This window comes from Gasterosteus aculeatus, chromosome 9 (genome assembly GCF_964276395.1).
Source record: "Gasterosteus aculeatus chromosome 9, fGasAcu3.hap1.1, whole genome shotgun sequence".
Classification (NCBI taxonomy): domain Eukaryota; kingdom Metazoa; phylum Chordata; class Actinopteri; order Perciformes; family Gasterosteidae; genus Gasterosteus; species Gasterosteus aculeatus.
Genome location: NC_135696.1, coordinates 16,724,023 through 16,749,041, shown reverse-complemented (window position 1 = coordinate 16,749,041; position 25,019 = coordinate 16,724,023). Strand labels below are relative to the sequence as shown.

Sequence of the window (25,019 nt, the reverse complement as noted above, 5' to 3'; positions counted from 1 at the left end):
CATCCCGGAATCGGGACATCACAATCAGTTGCCCTCCTTGCTATATTTCGGCTGGTCACTTTGCCTCACCTCTTGGTAGGAGGAGTGTTTTCACTGCTGTTTTCACCTTTCAGCTCATTGTTCACGTGCTGAAAACCTTTGATCAATCAGATACTCTTCTATCCAACACCCCAAGTTATCATAAGCGTAGCTTTTTATTGCAGTTAAAGTGTTTTGGTGCCTTTCCTGTATGCTTCATTGGACTTGCATGAGGTGCAGAGGCCCTCCCCCGAGCGGCTCAGCGACCTCTCGTTGCTCTCTTGCCCTGATAATTACACAGCTAGATTCTAACCGGCTCAGCTCAGCTTAAGCTGCAATGTTTTGGCTGTTATTTGGATTTTCCTATTTGAGTTTTAATTCCCCCTATACAACTATTTCATAAATATATGCTGCGTGGGTTGTTGTATTTGTATTTGGGTGAAAGGCAAAGGTTTTTTTCTCGTGTTTTATTTATTTCTCCTCATAATATTCGTTCCTTTCTGAGGGATTTGTTGTTGATTTTTTTTCTCTCGTGAGAAGACTCTGACAATAGAGGGTTTTACTGATTGTTTAACCTTTTGAGACGGGTGCGTGATATTTGATTTGGGGCCCTTATGAATAAAACTGACGAGACTAGTTCAACATATCCAACGGGTCATTTGGCAGCTCAAGCATAATTCAGGCAAATCAAGTCTAAACACTTATTCCACTTTCGTCCAAACATCTGCTGCAGAGAACAACAAAGATCAGTACCAGAAGGTGAAAGTAAAGCCAGAGCCCATGGAGGTGGACCCACCCCCCGCTGAACTCTCTCCACCTGCCTCTCACCTGCGGGCCTGCAGCACTTTAAGGGCGAGTGAGAAGACCGAGCCAATGAGTAACCTTCTAGAGACGTTGGCCCGCCCCCAGAAAGACCTGTTCTCCCAGGACATATCGGTCAAAATGGCCTCCGAACTACTTTTCAAATTGTCAGGTAAGATTCTTGCACACATCAGACACGCGTTGTTCTCTGGCTCGTTATGTGCACAGACACACACACACACACACACACACACACAGTGTCCTTTTCCCCTCGCAGCACCACGGTGTAAACCGTGGACAGGTTCTGATACTGGACTATAAAACCTCCTGCCTTTTACCTGTCCGACCATGAAAGCAGCACACGGCTGTACATTGCTAGATCAAGAGAGAGCATTAAGAATTCCCCCTCCTCCCGTGTGTGTGTGTGTGTGTGTGTGTGTGTGTGTGTGTGTGTGTGTGTGTGTGTGTGTGTGTGTGTGTGTGTGTGTGTGTGTGTGTGTGGAGGGTCAGGCTTGCAGTCCTGGGCTACAACCCTGGCTTTCTCCTGCTTCTAAATGCTATATATATATAGAGAGAGAGAGAGAGAGAGAAACACTTGTCTAAAAATCTGTTTCCTCCTCTTGCTCACACACATATTCACAAATTCACACATTTACAGTCTTTCTTTCCCACACAGTCTTGCATGCACACCTTTACACACTCACATAAGGCCCCATGGGGAGTGGTGTCTGCACAAATACTCCCTCCTCCCTCTTCGCCTTTCTCTCATTCTTTCACTCTCTCTCCCTCGACTCGTTTTCAGACATGCCGGCTCAAGCACACTTGGCTGCACACGCTCTCCCCCTGCACTTTCACTCCCTCCCTTTACATTTCTCCCGTGCGGCATCTCCATGGCAACGTCGAAAGAGACCTCTGTCCTTGGCGAGGAGTTTGACGGAGCGGGCTGTTTAAAGGGTGGCGGTGGGTTGTAGTAGTGGGAGGGGAGGGGGGGGATAAAGAGGGTAGAGAGGGCAGCAGGGGTACACAGTATGCCCACCCAGGGAGGCTAGGGCATTGCTCGCCTGGCAGTGTCGATGACCGCCCCCCACCCCAACCCCCAAGAACTGGGTTTGAATGTGAGGGGAACTGGAGCATAGTGGGCTGCTGTCACACAATGAGCAATCAATATGAATTACCCAGAGCAGTAGGACCTCAGAGACACATCAGTAGCAAGGTCGCTCTGAACGCTGAGATGGTTGCAGCTTTGAAAGTCTCTTCAATATATCGCATTGAGACATGGACGTCTTCATCCTCCGGCGTTATGGACAGCGGTGTTAACGACTGGATACCGAAAAGCCCGCAGTATGGACGCTCGCTTCGGCCGGTCGAGTAATGGCATCGGCTGATTTTCCATCCTGACTTTATTACCATTTAGAAACCTCATTAAAACATGTCCGTCACTGTGAGCAAGGAGAGGTGGACACTATGTTACAAGTACAGTATTCAGTGAATCTCCTCAGAAACAGCCTGTGGATCTCTGGCACACAAAAGTGGACTTGGATGCCCTCGGCCTTAAACTAAACCTGCCTTGCATGGGAACAGAGCCCTAAAACAGGTGCAATCCGAGGTGTGAACAATGCAAAAACTGTTAAGTGGTCGCAAAGCCATCGAGGCTTTTTGGATAACACGAGCAATTATCGATTTTGACAGTGAGTCAGTCAGTGGATGTCTTCATTTACTGTGCTTGTTCACATCGTTCCGACACTCCACTGTAATCATCAGCGTGTTGCTATGTCGAAAAAATGCGAACCTTTGTGAGTTTTTAGAAGTTGGAAGTACAAGAGACAAACGCCACAGCTAGTTACAATCAGGTGTTAATGTGTGAGGGGAGAAAAACGCTGCATGAAGGTCGGACACAGGTTGGTTTGATAATCACCAGTTGGCCACACATTTTGCATTTATTTCCCCCAAAAGTAGCACCATGAAATAATATTTTCGCACTGATTAATAGCTTTTTGCCAGACGTTTCCTGTTTTCCAAAGTATATTTTGTAGAAGTTTACAATGTACCGTTAATGCTATCGATCAAAAGAACCTTGGCCAACACAAATGCAACTGTACCAGATACACTTATGTGCCATCTGGGTTGTCTTATCTGAACAGCTATGCACACTTCAAATATATATATATATATATATATATATATATATATATATATATATATATACGTATCTGTGTTGTTGGGGTAACTTTTGGCTCACAGGTCGGCAGAGACTCCCACTACTCCAGATGGCCAGTACACCCCTGCTGGCATGGCCAACCTGTGCTTTACCAGCCCAGTTGAGCCTCGAGGAATAAGGAGGACGTAGTTTGTTTCTATATTATTTTGAGCATTTTATAGAGGTCTATCTAAATATCTCTCCTATACAGAGGACCTGAAATGAATATTAAAAGAGGAGATTTGTTAAGTCAAGGTCCACTCACTAGTTTTTCATTGAGCCTCCAACCATGATCTTCATCTGCTGGAGTTTCCTCTGTTGTCATGGAGATGCCTCCGTTGTTGTCTTGTAACTGTGGAACTCAAGTCGCATGATAACCGTCAGTCAGGTAGATTATAACCTGTGTCTGGGTGAAGGTCTTTTATGGGGCCTGGTTTGCATAAATACTGCATTGAATAACTATAAATGATACAAAGTATATAGATAGTTTTGGGTTGACTGTGTTTAAAATGTTTTGTTTTCTTGTTATTTTTTCAGAAAAAGTCAGCAAAGCCAACAACCACAAAGACAGTAACATGGTGGGAATAAACAGGTTAGTCAATCGTATAGCATTTGTCTCTTGATGATAATATTGATTAATATCCTGCTTTCTTTCCCAATATAGTTTAAATGTGTTCTTAATTCAGCAGCCATGTTAACTGATCATATTATGCTTCCTGTTTCAGTCCGTTTCTGGACGACTGCTTCAGACAATCACCGTTTAACTCGCGCTCCAAGAGCTCTTCCCCCGCAGAACCCAGCTCTTCTACCAGGGCACTGTTCCATGGTGAGACACATGGGAAACACACACACACACACACAGGAAGATGTGCTAGTAGTGTTAATAAATTATCTCAGCTCATGTCGTGTCTTTCAGATCTGCAACTAAGTTAAACTATTGTGCAAATGAAGCGTTTTGAGTATTTTTGTAGAATGTATACTGGTTCCAGCTGCTCAGATGTATACATTTGCTATTCCTGCCCTCATGTGCGACTGTAACTCAAATATCCTTTCTGGTATGCGCACCAGAAGAATCATCCTTGTTTTATGTATTTTTTTAAATAATATTCAAAAAAATGATCTCCAGCTTGTCAAGGCAGAAGAACCGCTGCGTCATTATTAAGAATCAAAGTAAGGAAAAGAAAAACATTCCCAAGTCTTGTTTCCTGCCGAGTTTCTCACCATCAAAACTACACATGAAGAAACCTTTACATCTGAGCCACAAGGACACTTCTCAATCAACCACCTTCGACTTCATCTCACCTTCCTCTCTGGCGAAACACCCCCCACCTCCCCCCTCCCCCCCCTCTTGTTTCATATTTAGAGCTCCATCCGGCCCCACTGCACTCAAGCATTTCCCCAACCCTGAAGGCCTTTGCCCAGGGCATCCCCCCCCGTCTCCCTCTCCTTCCGTCTTCTCTGGCATCCCTGAACTTCCCTCCGCGTTCTTTTGGCAGTGAGAGATCCAGAGGTTAATTAGCTGGTGCCAGCTTTGCCTGTCCCTGTGCCAGTTAATGAAAATCTGATTGGCTCCTGGGTGTCAAGAGTGTCCTGAAAGTTAATTCGCCCCGACCGCCTCCCCTTTCCCTCGTGTGTTTAAGCTTCACATCCAGACTCCGCCGCTCGCAGTACCAGTCTACTCCTTTCTCCCCCCTTTTCATCTTCTCCCCGTATTACAAACCCCTGCTCCAATTATTGGTAGGCATCTGTAGTCGCTGCTGTGGGCAGGAGGAGCTTTAATCAAAGATATTTTCTGCTCAGTGTTTGGGGAGCTTTACTGTTCTTTGCTGTTAGTTCACATCATCTTTCCTTTACAGGCAATCCCACTTTTTGAAAAAAGAGATTCTGAGTTCATTTCATCATTACTGGTACATAAATTGCACTTGTTTTAAAACAATTGATTAGTGATGAGTGACCACTGGTCTCATTGGGACCGTGATTGTCTTTTTTAAAGGCCAAGCTTGACAGCAGATATTTTAGTACCACAGTTGACAATGTAAACTGGGGAAGATTACATATTTTGATTTAATGGTTAGTGTCGTCGACATAATTTGCGCTTTCACATTCAGCAGTATTTCTTAGACAGAAAATCCCTCCTTGCAACGGCTATTAAAGCAACTTCCAGGCTTCTCGCTTCAGTCTGCGGTTTAGCACAATCCCTCATTTCTCGTTTGTATCCCCCCCTCCTCTCTCTCTCTGGCTCTAAAGGAACTAATTAAGCCATTAACCACTTCAGGGCTTACGCCACACCCTAACCGGCTTAATCATCCGTGTGCTCGCCGGGTCGTGGCCACGAGGCCTCGCTGTGCGGCTTCTCATCACCCGTGTGACCGGGCTGTCCCCCAGTCTCAGGACAAGTTAATGCTTTTATGTGCTGCGCTTCAGCCACAAGCCCGATAAGAAGACCTAGGATTCTCCGAATGAGCCACAGAGACAACAAGTTGAGAACACAGGGTTGAAACGGATGTGATTGGCCCGTTGAAGTCAGAGTTCGGGTCATTCAGTGTCATTCTGAGAGGAAGGTTTCAGCTTATGCAGGAGGTTTTTGCAGGAAGTTGCATTTGGTTTCTTAATTTGTCCCGTGTTGCGTCACCTTCGTCATCTGTGTGTGTTTACTGCCGGACAGGAACCACAAACGCACGTATTGTTTTTGCATAGTTTTTAGCCAAATTCTGCTCTTCCCGGATTTACCATCACACACATGCCCCTCCCCCTCACCCTGATGACTGGGGTGTGTCACAAACCTGCAGTTTACCTGCAGTAAAAGGTCGTAGCAAGAGAGAGAGAGAGAGAGCTAGTAAATTCTCTTCATGGAGAAGCTGTCCCTCCCCCCACAGACATGGGCAAGTCCCTTTTCTGAAGAAGCAACTTAAATGTTGAATTGATTAATCGACTGCTATTGATGTAATTTCAAGTTGAACCTGATCTTGGTGTCTCAGCAGGCTCTGCTCACTCAAAATGATATAGTCCTGCAGCCCATTGATTGGATCTTCGATTCGCCACATTTTCTAGAGCGAACTTTGCAAAAAAATAATGTGAACTCATTACTTCCCTCAAAGTAGTTTGAACGGGATGTACCTCCTTAAATTTGAGTTCATAGAAATATTCTTTCTGTAATCCCAAATTATGACAGCTGCATTATACCCATCAGAACACACTTCGTATTTCTTAGAATGATACCAAATTTCACAGGCCTTTCATTCCAAATCAAGTTTACGTGTAAAATGCAATACCATATAATTGTGTTTGAATAAATAAAGAACAATCTTTGGTGGCACATATATTACCAAAATGAGATACACCTGCATTCCTACCCATGCAGGGAAAGTCGGTTGTTTCAGAAGCACGCTGACTGCAATAGTACAGAAAATGTAATCAAAAGGTGGTGTAGAAACAACAGAACAGCATATTGAGATAAAAAAGATGCCTGGATGTAGTTTGCTTGCACCCTGACCTTATTGTGTGTCCTTATTCCCTTTCCAGCGGTTTGCATGTGTATCAGACATACTCGCTTTGTTTCATTGGAAAAGATAATAAAATACAATAAACATACCCCCATATGTCAGAAAGAATCTTTGCTTTTTCTCATTGTGCAGAATACGACTTTAAGAAGCAATATTCCTGTCGAATTTAAATTGTGTGACCTGAAGAACCGTAGACTATCAAGCTCATAAGCATTTTAGTCAGAGGGGGGAACTTAGCAGCGGATTTGTTTCCACTTATGAACTCTGAAAACCAAAATCTGAATAGCTATAGACTAATGACTTGGCATTAGAAAAGTTTTAGCATATAAAGTCCTTTTGTACATTAAGTAAACGCCTGCATCTGATAAAGTGATGTATGTTTTCATCCCCGCTTCAGAGCAAAGGACCGGTGCTTGCTTTTGACATTGGGAATGCATCCCCCCCCCCCCCCCCCCCCCGCAGGCTGGTCGAGGAGCCTCCGTCAAATGGCAGCAGACAGGTTTAGCACATTAGCCCACAGCGCAGCAGTTGTGCTGTTTCACCGAAACCGATGGAAATGAGACCTTTCCTGATGTGTTTATCATTTTTTTTGACCAGACAACCCGCTATCAGGGAGTATCAAGTCACTAAATGAGTGAACGTGATGCTGTGAATCACAAAGGAAGAACCGATTATTAACCACAGAGCTTTCTCTCTCACTGTGATCGTCATCTGTGTTTCGCGTGGTCTTTAACTCTCCTGAGCAGTTTGTCCCTCTTAGCCCGTCACCTCTAGCCTCTCCGGCCCAGTCCGCTCCATAGGGCGGAGGCTCAAGGCATCCAAAGCCAAAGGGCTGACGGAGGTGGTTGGAGGGTAAACGGGCACCTTCACAGAAGCTGAATACTGAATGAGATTATTAGAGCTGAGCAGGAAGGAACAGTTTTTGGAAAAAATGCTTATTCTCTACAGCAGACGAGGTTATGATAGGAGGAGGAGGAGGAGGAGGAGGAGGAGGTTGGCTAGAAATGGCTAGAGTGGCACTTTTCAAAGATCAAAAACAGAACCACATGCGACTTTTAAAGCGCAGGTAGTAACGGGCAGAACAACCCAAATGTAAATACAACACGCTGTGGTTTTTATCGTGGTCTTTGTGCTGAGCTGAGCCAGCGTATATCTAGAACACTTTGGTGCATCCCCCCGTTTTCACATCACCTCGCACCTGTCTACTAATGAACAAAAGGCAAAATACCACACAAGAGTTTAAAAGGGATGGATGAAATCAAAGAGTCAGCGGTGAATGATGGTTTCCGGGGCTTCTCTGCTCTTTGATCCAGACTCCGAGAAGGACGACGGGGAGCCGGGAAACGGGGTTGCGCCGTGGAGACTAAACGAGCAGCTCTTCCCGTGTCCCATCTGCGGCAAAGTGTTCGGCCGACAGCAGACGCTCTCCAGGCATCTGTCTCTGCACACGGGTAAATAAACACACGTGCACACCGGCGCTGCGCCATCCCGTTTCTTTGTTTGATTCACTGATGTTCGCGGCGGAGCTTGGGCTGCTCCCAGTAAGTAAATAAGGTTGACTAGACTGGATTACCCTTCTTTTAAAGAGATTACTACCGTGATTAGTCTCTCTGGGAAAACTGCCCGTCTAATTACCCAGCTAGAGGTATGCCTCTCGGAGTAACACACACACACCAGTAATTCTCTTATGCAGTCACGATTGGTTTCCTTCATTCACTTTGTTTCTCACACTCAGACACGCGAGACTTCCTCGCGATGAGGCCGCCCTCTCCCTTGTGTCCTGATTACTCTGCGTTTTCAGACGTGGCCCTTCTTTGCTCCCAATTGATCCACGGTATCCCATCACAGTCTACTGCGATCCCTCTCTCTGCTCCTTATTAGAGAAAATAAACAAATTAATATCCTGCTTAAGCTATTTTATTTGAAGCAAATTAAACGCCGGATTAGAAAAATGAATGCAACCTACTTGGGATTGCAGACTAAATTGCCAGGCGCACAAATGGAGACTCGTGTACGAAATGCCCCCACTCAATTGGACATGCTCTCCCGTTTTGCGCGCGCGCACACTCTACACACTCTGCACGCCATCTGAGAGTGTTGGCTGTGAACAGCTTGGCCACACCACAGAGAGCAGAAGCAGGGGCATATGTCAGTGTGATGGTCTTTTTGGTTTCCCAGGCGACATAAAGGTTGCCTGGCTTCATGTCCTTAGGGCAAATGGTGCGTGTGTGTGCGTGCGTGTGTGTGTGTGAGAGTGAGAATTTAGGGGGAGCCAGAGAGAGAAGACATTGTTTTGGCATAAAATATATATATTTTTTCCTTTTATCTTGGTTTGAGTGCTTTCAAATAAACTAAAATGATGTCCGCATCCTCCTATTGTGGCATCTGCAGGAATACCCAGAAGCTCCCTGAAAGTATGGCTGGGCCATACCATACCGTTCGCGTTGCACCGTAACAAAGGACGTTGCTCTTCGGCAGGCGGCCGAATTTATTTTTACTCGTCATTGAGGAGCGGCCAGCGATCGGAGCTGCTTGTCTTACGTGTGTTGAGATTGAGTCACGGTTATAACTTTATACCGACAATGAAAACCTCCACAAAAACCACTCTTTAACAGGCTAAAACACCACGACACAACAGCTTGTGACACATAAACAATTTGTAACACTAATAACTGTACATTTATAAAAATTACCCCGTCGAACTGCATGCTGGGTACAGCTCACAACAACAAGTAACTCTGTTGCTACATGAAAACACGCAGAAGGGCAATACAGGAGATGTGTTTACTTGAAAACGCAATACCGTCACATACTGGGATACCGTCAGAAACTTTCTAAATACCTTGATATGATTCTTTGGCCACACCGCCCAGCCGTACCTGAACGGTTTCTTTTTTCTTTCTAGTCCGACATCACGAGATGTTTTTTTCTTGCTCTTCCCAGGATCAGAGTTAAAGTGAGGCGGGGTGAGCGGGGATAGGCATTAAATAATTGAATAAACAAGACGTAACATGTTGATTAGAGGCATTAAATAATTAGCTTTGAAGCTTGTTTTAAAGGCTCAGAGGTTGTGACTTAATGAAATATCCTGTGAGATTATGTTTGCAGTAACCTGGGGTCTTGTGTTTGTTTCCGCAGACGAGAGGAAGTACAAGTGTCACTTGTGTCCGTACGCAGCCAAGTGCAGGGCTAACCTCAATCAGCACCTGACCATCCACTCCGTCAAGCTGGTCAATACAGATGCTGAGCAGATAGTCAGCGCTGTTACAGCCGAGTCCGCTGAGCGCAAGAACTGCCCCTACTACTACAGGTAATGACGATGGGCCCGAACACAACACACCCTGTTAGGAAGGCCTCCTGCCAACACCACGGATTTAAATTATGTTGGATATCTTTTCAAATTTTTTTATTAATTACATTATTTTTGTTTTTGTTGGCCTTTTTTTTGGAAATTCTTATTATTAATAGTGATCATTATTTCGGATGAGAAATTAAAACCAGACTCATACCCGTTACCCTGTCATACAGCATGAGGCTGTGACTAGATAGTCCAAAAGTAAATTTAAAAAAAGGTCTCTAATCAACATGTTACATCTTGTTTATTCAATGCATTCAAGAAGGGTTTTATGTGCTGGTAATGATGTCCTATAGTTTTACATCAACAAAAAGACCCGCGAGAAATCAAATAAGTAATCCAAAATGTCGTACTAATGCTTAAATACTTTTATGTGGTTAATGATCTGGAACGAGTTCAACAGCACCACGTCTGCTGTGAGGAACTATTTCATTTCCAATTGTCTATTAAATGAATATAAATGCATCCACTATGTACCACTTACCAATTTATGCAGGCACGATCTAACACTAAAGCTGACGGTTCTTCTCGCCATCTTCCTTCCCTTTCCTCTTGTGTTCTCTGTCCAGCTGCCATGTGTGTGATTTCCAGACGGAGCAGAACGCCCAGTTTGTCAGCCACATGTCGCTCCATGTGGACAAGGAGCAGTGGATGTTCTCGCTGTGCTGCAGCGTCTGTGACTACGTCTGCATGGAGGAGAACGACATGAAGAGCCACATTAGCACTGGACACGCAGGTACAGAGTCTCGGAGGAAGCATGTCGATCCACGTGCAAATACTCACAACCTAGAGGCTTTCACAAGAACTTGCATTAAAATAATTATTGAAAGGAATCGGTGAATCGATCATCAAAATAGTTTCTTTTGGGGATTTTGACGTTTCTATTGCTTAATCGGCTGATATACTGCTAGTTTCCGCTTTAGGGTGATGTTCTTGTGACTGCTGTTCATGCTCCATGTTTTCGCACTTAATGTATCACCAAAGGGCATGATTCAAACCCTAGAAAAATGCTCTGTGGTGTTATTTTTTATATTTCCCTCACATGTTGGAGTGGGTGGTAGCTTACACAGTGTGGCTCTTGTTCACAGCTCAGAATAGAAATACAGCACAGTACTTGGACGGTGACACATTTTCTATTGTTTTGTCTCCGTGCTTTAAATTCAAACCGAGGCTTCAACGGTTTTGAGAAATGTGTCTCCAATGATGAGGTTAAACTTTTCACTTCATTAAACACACTTACATTAAATATGGCTGTTTTTACAATGAATAGTTTACAAAAATTAGGGAAACTGACATCTATTGCTCACCTTGTTAAATGTGCCCCTCCCACCTCCCCAGTGGAAACCCACATCAGAAAATCTTATCTTTGTATTTTTACTTTAAAAAGACTTAAGCAATAAATGATCAGCAAAATCTGTGCACATGCATTGATGAACTAATTGACTGGTTTCAGCTCACCTCATATATGAAGGACTGTCTAAGTAGACTGTAATGTGTCTACTAAGGTAACTTAAACGTCATAAACACCTTGTTTTGTATCAGTTCAGAGGACACGAGGAAAAATAAGCTGTAGAATTGGGTTTCACAAACTGGTCGACCTCCTTTGGACTTATAAAGCTGCCGGATTGAACCCCCCTCCACCCCCGTGTGGTCAATAGGAGTGTGTTTGTCTAAAACAGCTTTGTTCGGTTTATTGCTGACGTTTTGGTCTTCCACTGTTCCTCTGTGTGTGTGTGTGTGTGTGTGTGTGTGTGTGTGTGTGTGTGTGTGTGTGTGTGTGTGTGTGTGCGCGTGGGTGGGTGGGATTGTCCGGCCCAGACAGCTGAGGGGTCTTTCAGAGGCCACAGTGGCCTTGTTTATCTGAGAAGGTTGGCCCTTATCGTGCCTGAGGGGGGGAAAAAAATCAATAGGCCTTGGTTTCTTTGGAGACAGGCTTGGTTTATGATGCCACTGTGGCCATCTTTAAGTCTCTCATCCTGGCTCGCCATTCATCTCTCACGAGATGGACACCCCCCGCCAAACCTACAGATTTGTAGTGGTTTGTCCTGTTTCTGCCTTTCGTTTTTGGTTAAAGTGTCTTCATACTTCACAGTGTAAGGTAGACTAAGCAGTACTTCCACACAGACTGTAAAATGTTATCTGGTCAACAAGCCCAGGCAGGAGACGGCTGAGCTCAGCAGGTGTCCTCGTTCAAGCTGACGCCCTGTGAAGACCGGACTCCACACGGGGAAAGGGTTGGTTGGGTGCCCTTAACTGCAGGGGGCAAAGTATTACTTGGTATCTACCCTGGATACACGGGCAGATAGACTTGCTTTGCCTCTTCATATCTGTTCCATGAGCGTTACTGGGCAATCGCAGACTAAGCCATTCATTAAAAGAGAAAATGGAACATTTTTTTTCTGCAAAGGTGTGTTTCAAGGTCAGGCCCACTGGCTCAAAGAAGCTCCTTTCCTTTTTTTCTTTCCTCTTTGCTTATATTCTGTGGCATTAGCCTTTTGGCTATTGTAAGAGGAGGCAAGTGTATGTTAAATACTGCAGCAGAGGAGATAAAAAACCCTCAAGCTGTCTTAATTCTGTATTCAAAATGCTGCTAAGACCGCTGAACTGACTCCGAATCCCCCTGGTTTATTTAGATTTCATTGAAAGTAATTAATCCCATCTTCTGACCATTCCTTGTGTGTGAACTCCATGCAGATATTCTTGTTTTTAGATGCGTGTGGAAGGAAGCCAGCTCGAGCCAGGGCAGCCTTTCTCTCCGCTTTCACTGCCGTCTGAGAGAACGGCCTTTGTTGAGCCGTGCCCCGAGATGCTCCCGCCATCTTAGCTCCTTCGGCCTTGACCAGCGCTCCTCACCCGTGCCTCCCTCTTGCCCCCCTCCCCTTCGAATTCCCTCGCTCCTTCCAGTGAATCGCAGACTTGGAGACCGGGATCAATAAAAGCACACTGCCTCTTGATTTGACTGGCAGTGAGGCCTCAGCCAGAGCTACAGAGGGCGTGTGTGTGTGTGTGTGTGTGTGTGTGTGTGCGCAGAACGCTGCAGCACTTGAAACTGGTTCTCTGCATAGATGATATCCAATCTTTTCCCCAGCGTTTCATATAACTAGCGCTGTAGCTGGTAACATTTGCCCCCAAATTTGCGTTTCCAGTTTTTATACTCCATTTATACGCCATCGCTGCTCTTCCGTCCAGGTCTGAGCTCCAGAAGTCCCCTCAGCGAGACCAAGAGCACGTCTTCTTCCCTCTCGGCCCTCAGCGACTCGCTCAACAGCTCGGAGGGCGGGGACCTCACCCACGGCAACGAAGAACTCCGGGGCCTGCTGGCCCTGCCCTCCTCCGCGGGAAGCCAGTCCAGCTCCGGAAGCCACTCGGGATCAGGAACCGAGGACAAGTCTGACAAAGGTGAGGGAATTCTGGGAAATATTGCAACCAGAACTTTCTTATCAGCAGTATGTATACTCCTGACTAACAAGGCAGCAATCAAGCAAAAAGTCATGTATTATTATGACTAGATCAATATTGATTGATTTCTCAACGTACTATATTTTGGGCTTTTGGTTGTGTACTCAACATACTATATTATATAGACACTCATTTTAAAGAAAATCAAAATACTTTGACTATGTAAAGCTTTTTACTATGACTCTAACGTAATATGCTGACTTATTATTGACATTTTCTGTATTTTTAACATAATATGGCTTCTTATTACAACCTTTACATTTTCTTTTCTTTTTCACATAACAATGGATGCCAATTTAAGACTAGAACCTCTTTCTAAATGAAAAAGCATGACTGTTTTTTTTCTAGCATACTATGACATTTTATACCGTGACTTTTATATGAAACCTTCCATGCTACCATAATAACACATTTTTTAAAACCATTTTGTCGCTTCCTCCCCCCTGAGCAATCACCATGGTGGCAGGATGTAAGTACCCCTTCAAGCAGAGGGAACGACAGACTACACCATTGAATGATGATAATAATAAAAGCAACAATGGATATCCCATTATATGGAATTACAGTAGCAGCGGGTTTCAAGCGGGGCCTCAGTAGTGTGGTGAAGGTGGAGGTGTACCCCCATCCATGGAACTCAGTCAGACAAGCCCCCAAGTTAGTGCCGTGCATTCATAGGCCGTGAATATATATATATATATATATATATATATATATATATATATATATCCATCCATCCATTGTCAAACCGCTTATCCTGCACACAGGGTCGCGGGGGGGCTGGAGTCCATCCCAGCCAACTTCGGGCAATAGACAGGGTACATCCTGGATTGGTCGCCAGCCAATCGCAGGGCCACACAGAGACAGACAACCATTCAACCATATATATATATATATATATATATATATATATATATATACGAATGGAGAAGAGGAAGCTCTCTGGCAGCGCTCTCTGGCAGCCGAGGCCTGAAGCAGCACGACTAAGGGCCTGAGCGCAGCCCTTCATTATGCGAGCGCCTAGTTCTAGTGGGGTAATATGTTACTGTAAGCTCTTTAAGATACTTTGGCGCATCACCCTTCAGGGCTCTGTAAGTAAGGATAAGGATTTCATACTCTGGATCCTATATTCTGGATTTTAAAGGGAGCAGAGAAGCTAATACAGGAATAATGTGATGTCTTTTCTTAGTCTTCGTCTGTACACGTCCCGCATTCTGGATCAGCTGGACGGTCTGAGGAGACTTATTGGAGAGACATAGAATAGTGTGACATTACAAATGTGTATCTATGTTGTTAAATGTCCTTGAATAAGTCATCAGTACTTTACTATAGAAAGTCTGCTTATAGTATATTGTAAAAATAAAAATAATGTCTTTAAATAGGCCAGCATGTCGTTAAAAGTAAAATCAAAAACAGAAGAAATTATATGTTGATTAAAAAGCAATAGTACAGCAAGTGATCTATCTAAGTATATTATGTTGTAAATAACTAATAAACTAAACTAATAGAAAATTATAGTAAATCATAAGAGCTTAGTAATAGTCAGTAATAGTCATATTCCATGAACAGAGATAAACTGTAAGTTAAAGTATTCTTAAATAGTATGACATGAGAAAGTAGCAACATTATTGAGATATTAAAGGTCACTAGTTTGTCACAAAAAGTTATTTAAAAAGTCACAGTTTAAAGACAAAAGGTATTTTTTATTATGTACTGTAGTACTTTTAACAAATAGTTTATAATGCAAATTATACATTTATAATTTTATCATAGTGTATATATATACTACGTTGGAATAAATGTGTCCCCAAAAAGTCTAAATATAGCATGACATTAGAAAGTTAAGTCATAGTTTTTGGTTTTAAGTCATTAAAAGTCATAATATTGTAGGTGGTAACATGTTGTCAGCATTCATCAGGCAGGATGATGCAACAGTTTGATGAGAACTGGAATCCAAATCAGGATTTCTCTTGCTTTTTACATTTTTTAATAAATCAACCAACATTCTGAAAGTGCAGCGCTCGTAAGCTCGCTTTTATATTCTCTATCTCTGCGAGCGGTCATTGTTGGAGCTGACTCTTCCCTGAATCTGAACTCCCTTTGTTTCCGTTTCCATAGATACTCTCTTAGATTTCAGCCACGCGGAGTCCGACCGGCGCATAATCACCTAACCATTAAAACCATTAAAAACCGATTGGGTCTTAACTCACCCTCTTCTCTCTCCTTCTCTACAGGCTTCGAGTGTGTCTTCTGCAATTTCGTGTGCAAGACGCGCAGCATGTACGAGCGGCACCTCCAGATCCACCTCATCACGCGGATGTTCGAGTGCGACGTCTGCCACAAGTTCCTGAAGACGCCCGAGCAGCTGCTGGAGCACAAGAAGTGCCACACTGTCCCCTCCGGAGGGCTCAAGTAAGGAAAGCAAGTACAGACAGAGGTTCCTAGCTTCACCCCCCCCCCCCCCCCTCCCGTCACTACAAACACACACACATACACACGCGTTAGGGGTGTGCAACTTATGGCAACAACCAAGGCTCTGGGCATCTATCAACGGTTTCGTTTATTTTACAGGCAGCATTTAACCCACTTTGCATTTAGGAAACGATGCATGTCGTTCACGGAGGACCCGGCTGGTATTTTTAATGGTTCTCTCAGAGATAAGAGCTGATTGTAACGACCATCCTGCTGCAGACGGAAACACTGGTTTCTGTCGCCATGTGTCCTCTGCCAGTTAACCTCTCTTTAATGGTCATTATTTGCAGCCAGCAAATTAAATCATACAAGCTGTAGTTTCGCTCGACCGCCTCTCTTGGCAAGTGTAAGTTATTAGACGGTGGTCCGTGGGTCTGCAGCGGCTGCTACCAACAGAAGGGAGGATGGAAACGGGCTTCCCCTCAGGGTCTGCTGTGCCGCTGCCCACAGCGAGCTGCTATGCCAAAGAGAAAGATCTAATGAAAGCTGCCTTCAGAAGCCTGAATACAGACGTATATATATATATGTGTGTGTGTATATTAGCGAAAACTAATTAACGCCCCTAGAACAAAGCTTTCAAATATAATGTGCAAACCTACGTCGCTGTAGTTTGTACACAAACCGTACACATACACACTTAGTTTCATGTAGCTGTAGCCCTCCTTCATGCCTCCCTCCCCATCTCCATATCCAGTCCCACAGGAGCCTTTGTTGTACTGTAACACCTTTATGTGCCATAACAAGCCTGTCAAGCCGACATAAAGCCCATCTGTTGATCTCACCGTCCACGCGCCGCCGATGCCAACCGTCATAATGTACCGTCACACGGGTTCTGTTCGAGGGGAGCCGTTAACGGCGTCTGTGGTTAGAAGCAAACAAACAAATTGCTTTCATATTTAGGAAAAATGCCTCATGCCATTTTGTGTTTTTGTTTTTGAGTCGTTGTCATAACTCCAGTCTGAGCACGTACGGAACCATTAAGTCACGATTGTCGCCTCATCTCGTCATAAACAAAAGATCTGTGTTCTATATCTTCTTTTTTTATTTATTTTTTAACTAATCACTAAATGTCTGGAAATGGTTAATTCAAGGAGGAAGCTGCCAACTCGGCGACATTGACTCATATTTGAACAGATCACAGCCCCACAGGAAGCCCCTCCATAGCTCAAAGGTCTCCACAAAGCACCGTTAGCCTCTAACTGGAGGATCGGCTGCTATCTGTAGTGTGTGAGTGAATCCATGTAAAGGAGTTCTAACGCTTTAAATGTTTCTTCTGTCTGGTGTTAATGTTTTCGCACCCAGATTGATTGCTTTGAGCTATTATTTAAAAAGGCAAGAAGGGGGTTGTCGATATTTTTAGATGCTTTTTTAATTATTGAGAAAGAAAACCGACTTAATGATTGCTTGATATTTTTTTTAGATAAAACAGATAATAACTTTTTTTGCTGCACTGTTTGTATCTGCACCTGTGGGTTTATATTTTCAGCTCTTCGTGGTTTACACATCTCTTAATTTATGGAAAGCGCATTTCTGTCTACTTTGAAAAGGAGGCAGGGTTTAACCCAACAGGTGTAGAATTACTTAATGGACATAAAGGGCACAGAGGTCCTAGATAAACTCCCATTGCCCACATTTTGACTTTTTTTTTTTCTCGACTAGTGTGTACACGTGTATACACTTGGGCGATGTGAAGTGTTTCTATATATGTGGGAGTGTGTAGAAAGGGAGAGAGGGCCTTGACCATTTCGAGGTTTTTCTGAGGTGATTCTGTTCTGCAGGGTTTGTGAAGCGCTTTGGGGCCCAGAGCAGATGAAAGGTGCTATTTAAATGTAAGTGCCACTCCATTCCTTCATTTCCCTTCATGTCGTACTGCTCCAAACCTTTCTCTAGCCTGTCACACACCCCCCACTCCTCCTCCACACACACACACACACACATATATACCTGATCACCGCAATTCTACCACCATTAAAATGCCACACATATCACCACGAGCACACAGAGCTCCACATGACGCAGACTTTTCCTTTTCCTGTCCTTCTTCTCCTCCTCATCATTTTGTGTGATTCAATTTCAAGGTGTGTTCTGTTTTTTTTTCGATGTGCACCTCCCCCTTAATCTGTCCTTTTGCTTCTGTGTTTCCCCCCCCCCTTTCCCTCTCCCCCCCACTTCCCTTTTTTGTCGCGTTACCCAGGTGCCCTTTCTGCATCTACTCCACCAATCGTCCAGCGGCCATGGAGTGCCACCTTAAGACGCACCGTAAGATGGAGTACCGCTGCCGCATCTGCCAGGGACTGTGGGCGGACCAGGCCTCATTGGAGGCCCACGTGCGCGGGCACCGCCTGGGCAACCACTACAAGTGTGAGCAGTGTGGCTACTTGTCCAAGACGGCCAACAAGCTGATCGAGCATGTGCGCGTGCACACGGGCGAGCGGCCCTTCCACTGCGACCGCTGCTCCTACAGCTGCAAGCGCAAGGACAACCTCAACCTGCACAAGAAGCTGAAGCACGCGCCGCGCCAGACTTTCGGCTGCCGAGAGTGCCCTTTCACCACCACACACCCCTTCGTCTTCAGCCGCCACCTCAAGAAACACCAGGGCGGAGGAGCGGGGGGTCCAGACGGAGGCGTGGGGGGACGGGGAGAGGAGTTGGAGGACGAGGAGGAGGAGGAGGAGGAGGAGCAGCTGCCGCTCCGGGGAGCATCGCCGGGGGTCTCGTCACCGCGCAAGAGCCGGGAGAAGGTCCTGCTGTTGAGCCGAGGGGGGGGGAGCAGCGGAGGGAGCGGCAGCAGCAGCCCCCTCGTGAGCCTGACGGCGTCCCAGGCGCTCCAGTCCGTCGCCCTGTCGCTCACACTTGGCAAGCGCCGCCGGCCGGACGCCGCTGGCGCTCTGCACCGCCTGGCCGGCGCCAACGACACCGGCAGGAGCCCCGGCGGCCCGAGCAGCGCCGGCCCCTCCGTCTCCCTCCCCTCCCCCCGCCACGTGTTCGAGCAGTACGGGACCTGCGACCGGGCGCACCTGATCCCCCTCACCACCCTGTTCACCCACAACAGCCGCTTCACATTCCGCTCGCACCTCCACTCCAGATGGCGTCCCGCCGCGCCTCCTCCTGGCTTCTCCTCCAGCTCAGCGTGGCCCTCCCGCTCCCCCCCCTCGCCCTCCTCCCACAAACACTCCTTCCTGGCCTACCTGGGACTGATGGAAAGGGCCAAGACGGCTTGACCCCGCCCACCACCTCCTCCTCCTCCTCCCACTCTCTCCCTCGCTCCTCGGACGGTGGTGTGAATTGACACTTGACCGCTGCAGCGGGGGCGACGTCTTTTCCAATCAGACCAGCAGAATAAGCTGGACCGGGCAGACGTATTGAAGAAAAGAAAAACATTTATAAGAGAAAAAGGCTGTACATGCTAAAAATGCATTTATATCACAAAGCTGCTTTTCCTATCAGTTCTATCGATTTGAATTATTACTACTTCAACTACTACTCTCTATTACCTTTTTTTTGTTTTGTTTTGAAATGTCTGAATGACTTGGACCCAGTCGCGTTCTCCGAGGAAACTTTTCTCAGTTTTCTAGATATTTTTTCTTTTGGTCGTTTGACGAGATTTAAAATACGAAACAAAACTTGCAAGTGCTATGATTTAGTGCATCTTTGTCTATCGCTATTATGCATCGAAATAGCATGCCTGTGTTTCAACCACCTTCGACGTCATTAGTGTTCGCAATGTGGACCGAACCAATGAAACGGAATCCTTCTCACCGTAAAAGGCACGTTTCCAAAGCAGCGCCTAAAACCACGCACTTACTTATTTATCAGTCTTGTAAATAGTTTTGTAGCCCCTCCCCTTCCCATCTTTTTGATTTCTGTTGTTTTTTTGTACAATGGTGAAACCATATTATGCATAGCTGCTGCCTGATATCACCTCTGTCTCAGAATAAATATAATTTAAAAGGAGTTACTAGTTAATTGTAATAGTTTTTTTGTAAAGCTCGTCAAGCAGAACATGAGTTGTGATAATAATGTAAATAAGGAAATTCTGACTTATGATAAGAAACATTATACATTTATTGTTAATAACTCGGATTTAGATATAAATGTAAAATGTTGGGTGAATAAGCAGTGAAATAATGAGAAACATTCATCAATTATTTCTGAGACCGGGTGGGAATCAGTGCAGCTTCACATGCAGAACTATGTATGACGCACCTAATACTTAGAAGAGAAATATGAGATAACTGTTTTGTGGAGGTGACCAGCGCCGGGTTAGCAAGCTACCCGCAGCCAGCGTCACCACAGGCCGATTCAATGGTGCTTTTTGGAGCTTTTTGTAATTTTTGTGTACAAAAAAAAAAAAAGAAGAAGAAGAAAATAACTGTTCCAAAATGACTTGAATGAATGTATTTTTGTTTTATGTACATGAAAAAGAAGCGATACAGAAGTGTGAGCAGGGACGTCTTCTGTGCTGGAACAGACAGGAAAGTCGGTGTGTTTGGTGGCCTTCTGTGTCCTTTTTTATTTTGTCTTTTCATTTTTCGTTAATTTTTTTTCCACTTTTTTTACTGAGCCTTTTACATCATAACAAAACATTTTCTACTAACGGTCAACGAGAACCCATCGTGAAATAAAAGCTCCTGCAGGTGCAACTATGAAGCAAAGCCATTCACATGTACAGCATTGTTTTCAATGGCACTGGCTTCTGTATGCCGGCGGACACGGTACTGCCCCCCCCCCCACCCCCCCTCACAGCTCTTTTCAACCTTTTGAGTTTTAATTGCACTTAATATAGTTACACTTCAAGCCAAAAGCACTTAAACCTTTTCTTTTTCTTTTCTTTTTTTTAAGCGCAAACTTGGATGTGTTGAAGTGGACGGTAGTTGCTGTAAATGAAGTCAGCAATCATCCGGCCGTAGTTTCACATTAAGTAAGCATTTCTAGCAGTGCAAATGGGCGTAAATTAAAACAAATGCATGAATTAGTCAGTTTAGGTCAAGTTCTCCCTGGGAAGTAAAGGTCCCAGGCTAAATTGTGATAGCCAGTTTTGCACAGTGCTGCACTTTTTGATTAAGAGAATATTTATCTGTAACATTCAAAAGAAAAAGAAGTATGTTTTGCGTGACAGAGCAGTAAAGTACAAGCATTTTATTTTGAAAAGCTTATCTATAGTGCTTTTGTTTTTTTAAGTGGTCTTCAAGCCCAAATCTCTTATTGTTAAGGGATTGTCTTTTTTTATGTTCTCCTTTTGTCCATTTTCCTTGTTGCTTTTTAAAAAATGTTTTACTTTAATCATATCAGAAGAAAAGAGATCATGAATTGTCGAGACCAAAATGCAACGCGGATGTGATGTTAGGATTGAATCCGTCACTTCCTGTTCTTGAGTGATGCCTCGATTGTCCCTCTTAACACGACTGTTTGTTCTGTTTTGCTCTGTCGATGTCCAGCATGCCGTCTCTGGAGTGAAAGGAGCATCTCACACACACACACACACACACACACACACACAAGAACACCCCCCTTGTACTATCTACGTTATCTTTTATACTCTAGTGCCACTTGGTGGAAAGAAACCACCTGAGACTTCTGAGAATGAGTCAAACTAATTGTCAGGGTCCAAAAAGAATTAAAAAAGAATAATAATGTGTCCGATCTTTTTAAAACGCCGTTTTACAGCTTAATCATAAACTGCTGCACTTCTTTTTGTCCCACCTGTTTGGAGTGTAATGTTTAAAAAGGCAACATGTTTCTATCCTTTCTAAAGCCAATATTCTGAAGCACTTATTGATTATTTTGCCCAATGGTGAGCAGCACAGTGAGCTTTTATTTAATTCTTTTTATAAAGCTTGACTACCTTTTCAGCACTTGACATTTCGCATGCCATTGCCCCCTCTAGTTCTTTGAAAACACCCCCCCCCCCCCCCCCCCCCCCCCCCGTTTGGTTGGCATCCCTCTGCACCGTCTACAATCACTTAGCTTTAAGTTTGGCTGTATTTTAGGATCCGAAAAGGCTCGGCTGTGTTATCCTTTGGCACTCGGTAAAGATTGGTATGTGCTGTACAAAGCTTTTTTTTATTACTCCATTGTTAAGGCTGTACAGGGTTGTGACGATAACTGGTAAATAGATCATTTGTACTTTTTTGGTTTTGTATTTGTTTTTCTTTGTTCGGCATTATTTTATGTTCAACCTGCCAGGTCTAAATGTAACAGGATTTGAAAGTAAAGCTTACATCAGATATTACGTCGGTGGTTTTGTCTTCTTCTCTGCTCCTTCTTTTGACGCGTCAGATTTCTCCACTGCTGCAGAAGTCTCCCAAAACTGCGACAAAAATGCATAAACGCTGTGTGACTTTTCTTTGTATAGTTTCTCATATTGGTCCGACTCCCCGTCTGTGAGCTGGTGGCTGCAGCTTCGTTCTGGACTAAATACTTTCATGGCACACGGCATAGGCACCATTTTACTCACTCTTTCATGGCGTTTTGTGTCACACTGTACTACAACTTCTATATTATCATATATAATATAATAGGACTTTCATGACGTACGAAATCACTACTCTTTTATGATATATTTTTGTCCTATATTATTTTATTACTCACTATAGTGTGACCTTTTATGACATACTATGACCTTTTAAAGATTTTCTAATGACTTTTTACATACTGTCTTATTTTCACATTTTAATGGCAGACTTTACTCCGACCTTTTATTATGGCAAACTACGCCGTCTCTTTCTTACGTGCTCTTTTTGTACGTTTTTAGGGCATATTTTATGGCTTTTTCATACTATACTATGAACTTTTTATTATATGATGTACTATAACATTCAATAGTTTTCTTTCACATACTACAGTGTGTATTTCTATGACATTTCCTGTCATGTGACTTCTTTTTTTTATCACATAAGAACTGACGCTGTTAGAAAAATAACTCTGCTCAAGGTGAGCAGAGGGAAGATTGCAACGCACACAGTGTGTATGTACAGATCATTTATCACCTTTATTAATCCCGTGGGATTAGGACCTTTGGCCTTGGTCGAGGTCTGCGTGCTCCGAGGGCCCCTCTAATGATTATTTCACTCATTTAGCTCGCATTAAAATAAATGTACACACACTTCAATTAAAATTCTGCCTTCCAAGTTAAAATAAATGCAAAAACCTTGGTTAACTATTCAATACTAAAGCAGCGTTAAGGAACAGCACTGATCTTCTTTGAGGGACACCGCGCTCTCGCCGTCATAAGAAGAAGAAGAAATAGGGTCCGTCATGGTGTCTAGCTGGTGTTTTTATCGGGCCGATGGGAGGTCTCTCTCCCTCCCGCTCTCCTTTCTGTGTTGTAAGTAATGAAAGTTACTGCACGTTCGCGCCCAGCCAAAGGTTGGCCCTGCCTAATGAAAACAGATGAAGCAGAGATAAAGTGTTTGCCGACATTAAGGGACTCATTTATCACCGTTAGCCCCCCCGAGCCATAGAACACCTTGGTCTGGCGCTCTCCTCTAGCGGGCCTCGCCTCGCAGCGCCCTGGTGGCACGCTGCAGCCCTCCCGGGCCCGCAGACGCCGCCATCTTTAACGCTCTTTGTCTTCTCCTTTGTTTTTCCGCGGTCATTTTTTTTTTTTTTTGCGTTGCTTTAACAGACGTTATCCCTGTTTACGCATCGTGGAGCAGAGGTTCCTGTGTGTTTTCTACGGGATTTCGCAGTCCTTGCGGGACCTCCGTTACCGCGCCTCTCGACATCCACCCACGTGGGGTTCAACGGCCGCCCCCCCCCCCCCCCCCCCCCCCAAAAAAACGGATCCCTCCCGTGAACGGGCCTGCTTCTCATCTAGCCGCTCATCTCGCCCGTGTTATAATGAATCTTTTTCAGCTGTGTTTAAAGCTGCTTAATTAAGTTGAAAGCAGCGCTCGGGGCGCCGTGCGCCTGCTCGGCCGACCTCCCTACGAGTGGAAGTGTTGATTAGGAAGTGAAGAGACATGCAGGCACTGCAGGCCATGGCTATTGATTGAGAGGATAGAAAACCTCATTTGGATTTTCGTGATTGGAACGCCACACTGTACACAGGGGCGTCCCTCCCGCCCCTCATTTGCCGGGTAACGATGACTCCCCCCCCCGCCGCCCCGGGCTGAGAGGTGGCCGAAATCGTCGACTAAGTGAGAAACTTCTGTGATAAGACTAAACGCCGAGGAGTTTTCCCTCATCCCAATAATAGCCCTTCACCCCGGCCCGAGCTGTCTGCACAACGCCGACCTTTCGACACCACCTCGCCAAAGTTGGCCGCTGCCGATCGATAGCGTGTTAGCTTTTTTTGTTTGAAGGTTCAGGCTGCCTTGGCTTTATTACAGCTGCTGAGAGTCACCGGGGAGTCGCGCGCGGCTTTGCGAGCGAGGAGCTCCCTCTTGTTTGCCAAAAGTGTAATCCCACCGTGACCCAGCGTGACCCCGCCCTGAGAGGAAAGCTGCTTAGACAGAACTGCGTGTCTGTGGGAGCTCCCAGCTGCCTCTCTCTTTCTCTCTTTCTCTCAATTATCCTCACCACATCCACCTCACACACACACACACCCCCTCGCCGCCTTTATAGCTCCATATACATCTTTTTAATCACCCTAACCGCCTCCTTTTACCCTCACTCAATACTCACCTTTTCTTCTCTCATCCCTTTCTGCCCTTTCCTTCCTTGCGTGCTTCACCCAGCATCCATACTTCCTCCTTCCTCGCCTCCATCACGGCTGTTGTTGGTGAGCAGAGGTTCTGCTGGGTGGGGACAGATCTCCGCTCTCTTTCGCCCCCCCCCAACAGAGGGAAAATAAACACACACAAAGTCCCGCCACACGCAGAGCAGGACCACTGGGCACACGGGGCGGGACGTTAAGGGAGAAAATGACCTCTGGAAGGCATTTGGCTTTGGGTTGAGCGAAGCTCCGCTGAGGCCGTTTGTTGATTTCTAAAAATTAGGCCCCAAAATGAAGATAGTGAATATGTAGTATGTGTAAGAAGTTTGCTGCCAGAGAAACATGCAAAGTGCACGCGCACAAAAACAAAGATGGCAGGAAGCCTGCGCGTAAAAGACAAATGGCGCCTGAGGTCCACCTGGGGGAGCGCGGCAGCGACAGAGGATCTGCAGGCTCAGTCGCCGCCCAGTGGGGGTTGGACATCTCTTTACATGTGTTGGACACGCGTGTGTTTGGCGCCCGGCCCACGGGGCACAGTTTCACCGCCTGCCCGAAACA

General features: G+C 45.1%; 1 protein-coding gene across 1 annotated transcript in view; it reads left to right on the top strand.

The window, feature by feature from the left end:
* Positions 1–22,034, top strand: part of znf827 (zinc finger protein 827) — a 60,919-nt gene extending 38,885 nt beyond the window's left edge. Inside the window, exons 6-14 of the mRNA XM_040186321.2 lie at positions 752–991; positions 3,554–3,608; positions 3,742–3,842; positions 7,833–7,970; positions 9,658–9,829; positions 10,444–10,610; positions 13,064–13,273; positions 15,565–15,742; positions 17,997–22,034. Of these exons, the coding sequence (XP_040042255.2) occupies positions 752–991; positions 3,554–3,608; positions 3,742–3,842; positions 7,833–7,970; positions 9,658–9,829; positions 10,444–10,610; positions 13,064–13,273; positions 15,565–15,742; positions 17,997–19,023 (2,288 nt within the window). The 3' untranslated portion in view covers positions 19,024–22,034. The remainder of the gene's footprint in view (positions 1–751; positions 992–3,553; positions 3,609–3,741; positions 3,843–7,832; positions 7,971–9,657; positions 9,830–10,443; positions 10,611–13,063; positions 13,274–15,564; positions 15,743–17,996) is intronic.
* Positions 22,035–25,019: the final 2,985 nt, after the last annotated feature.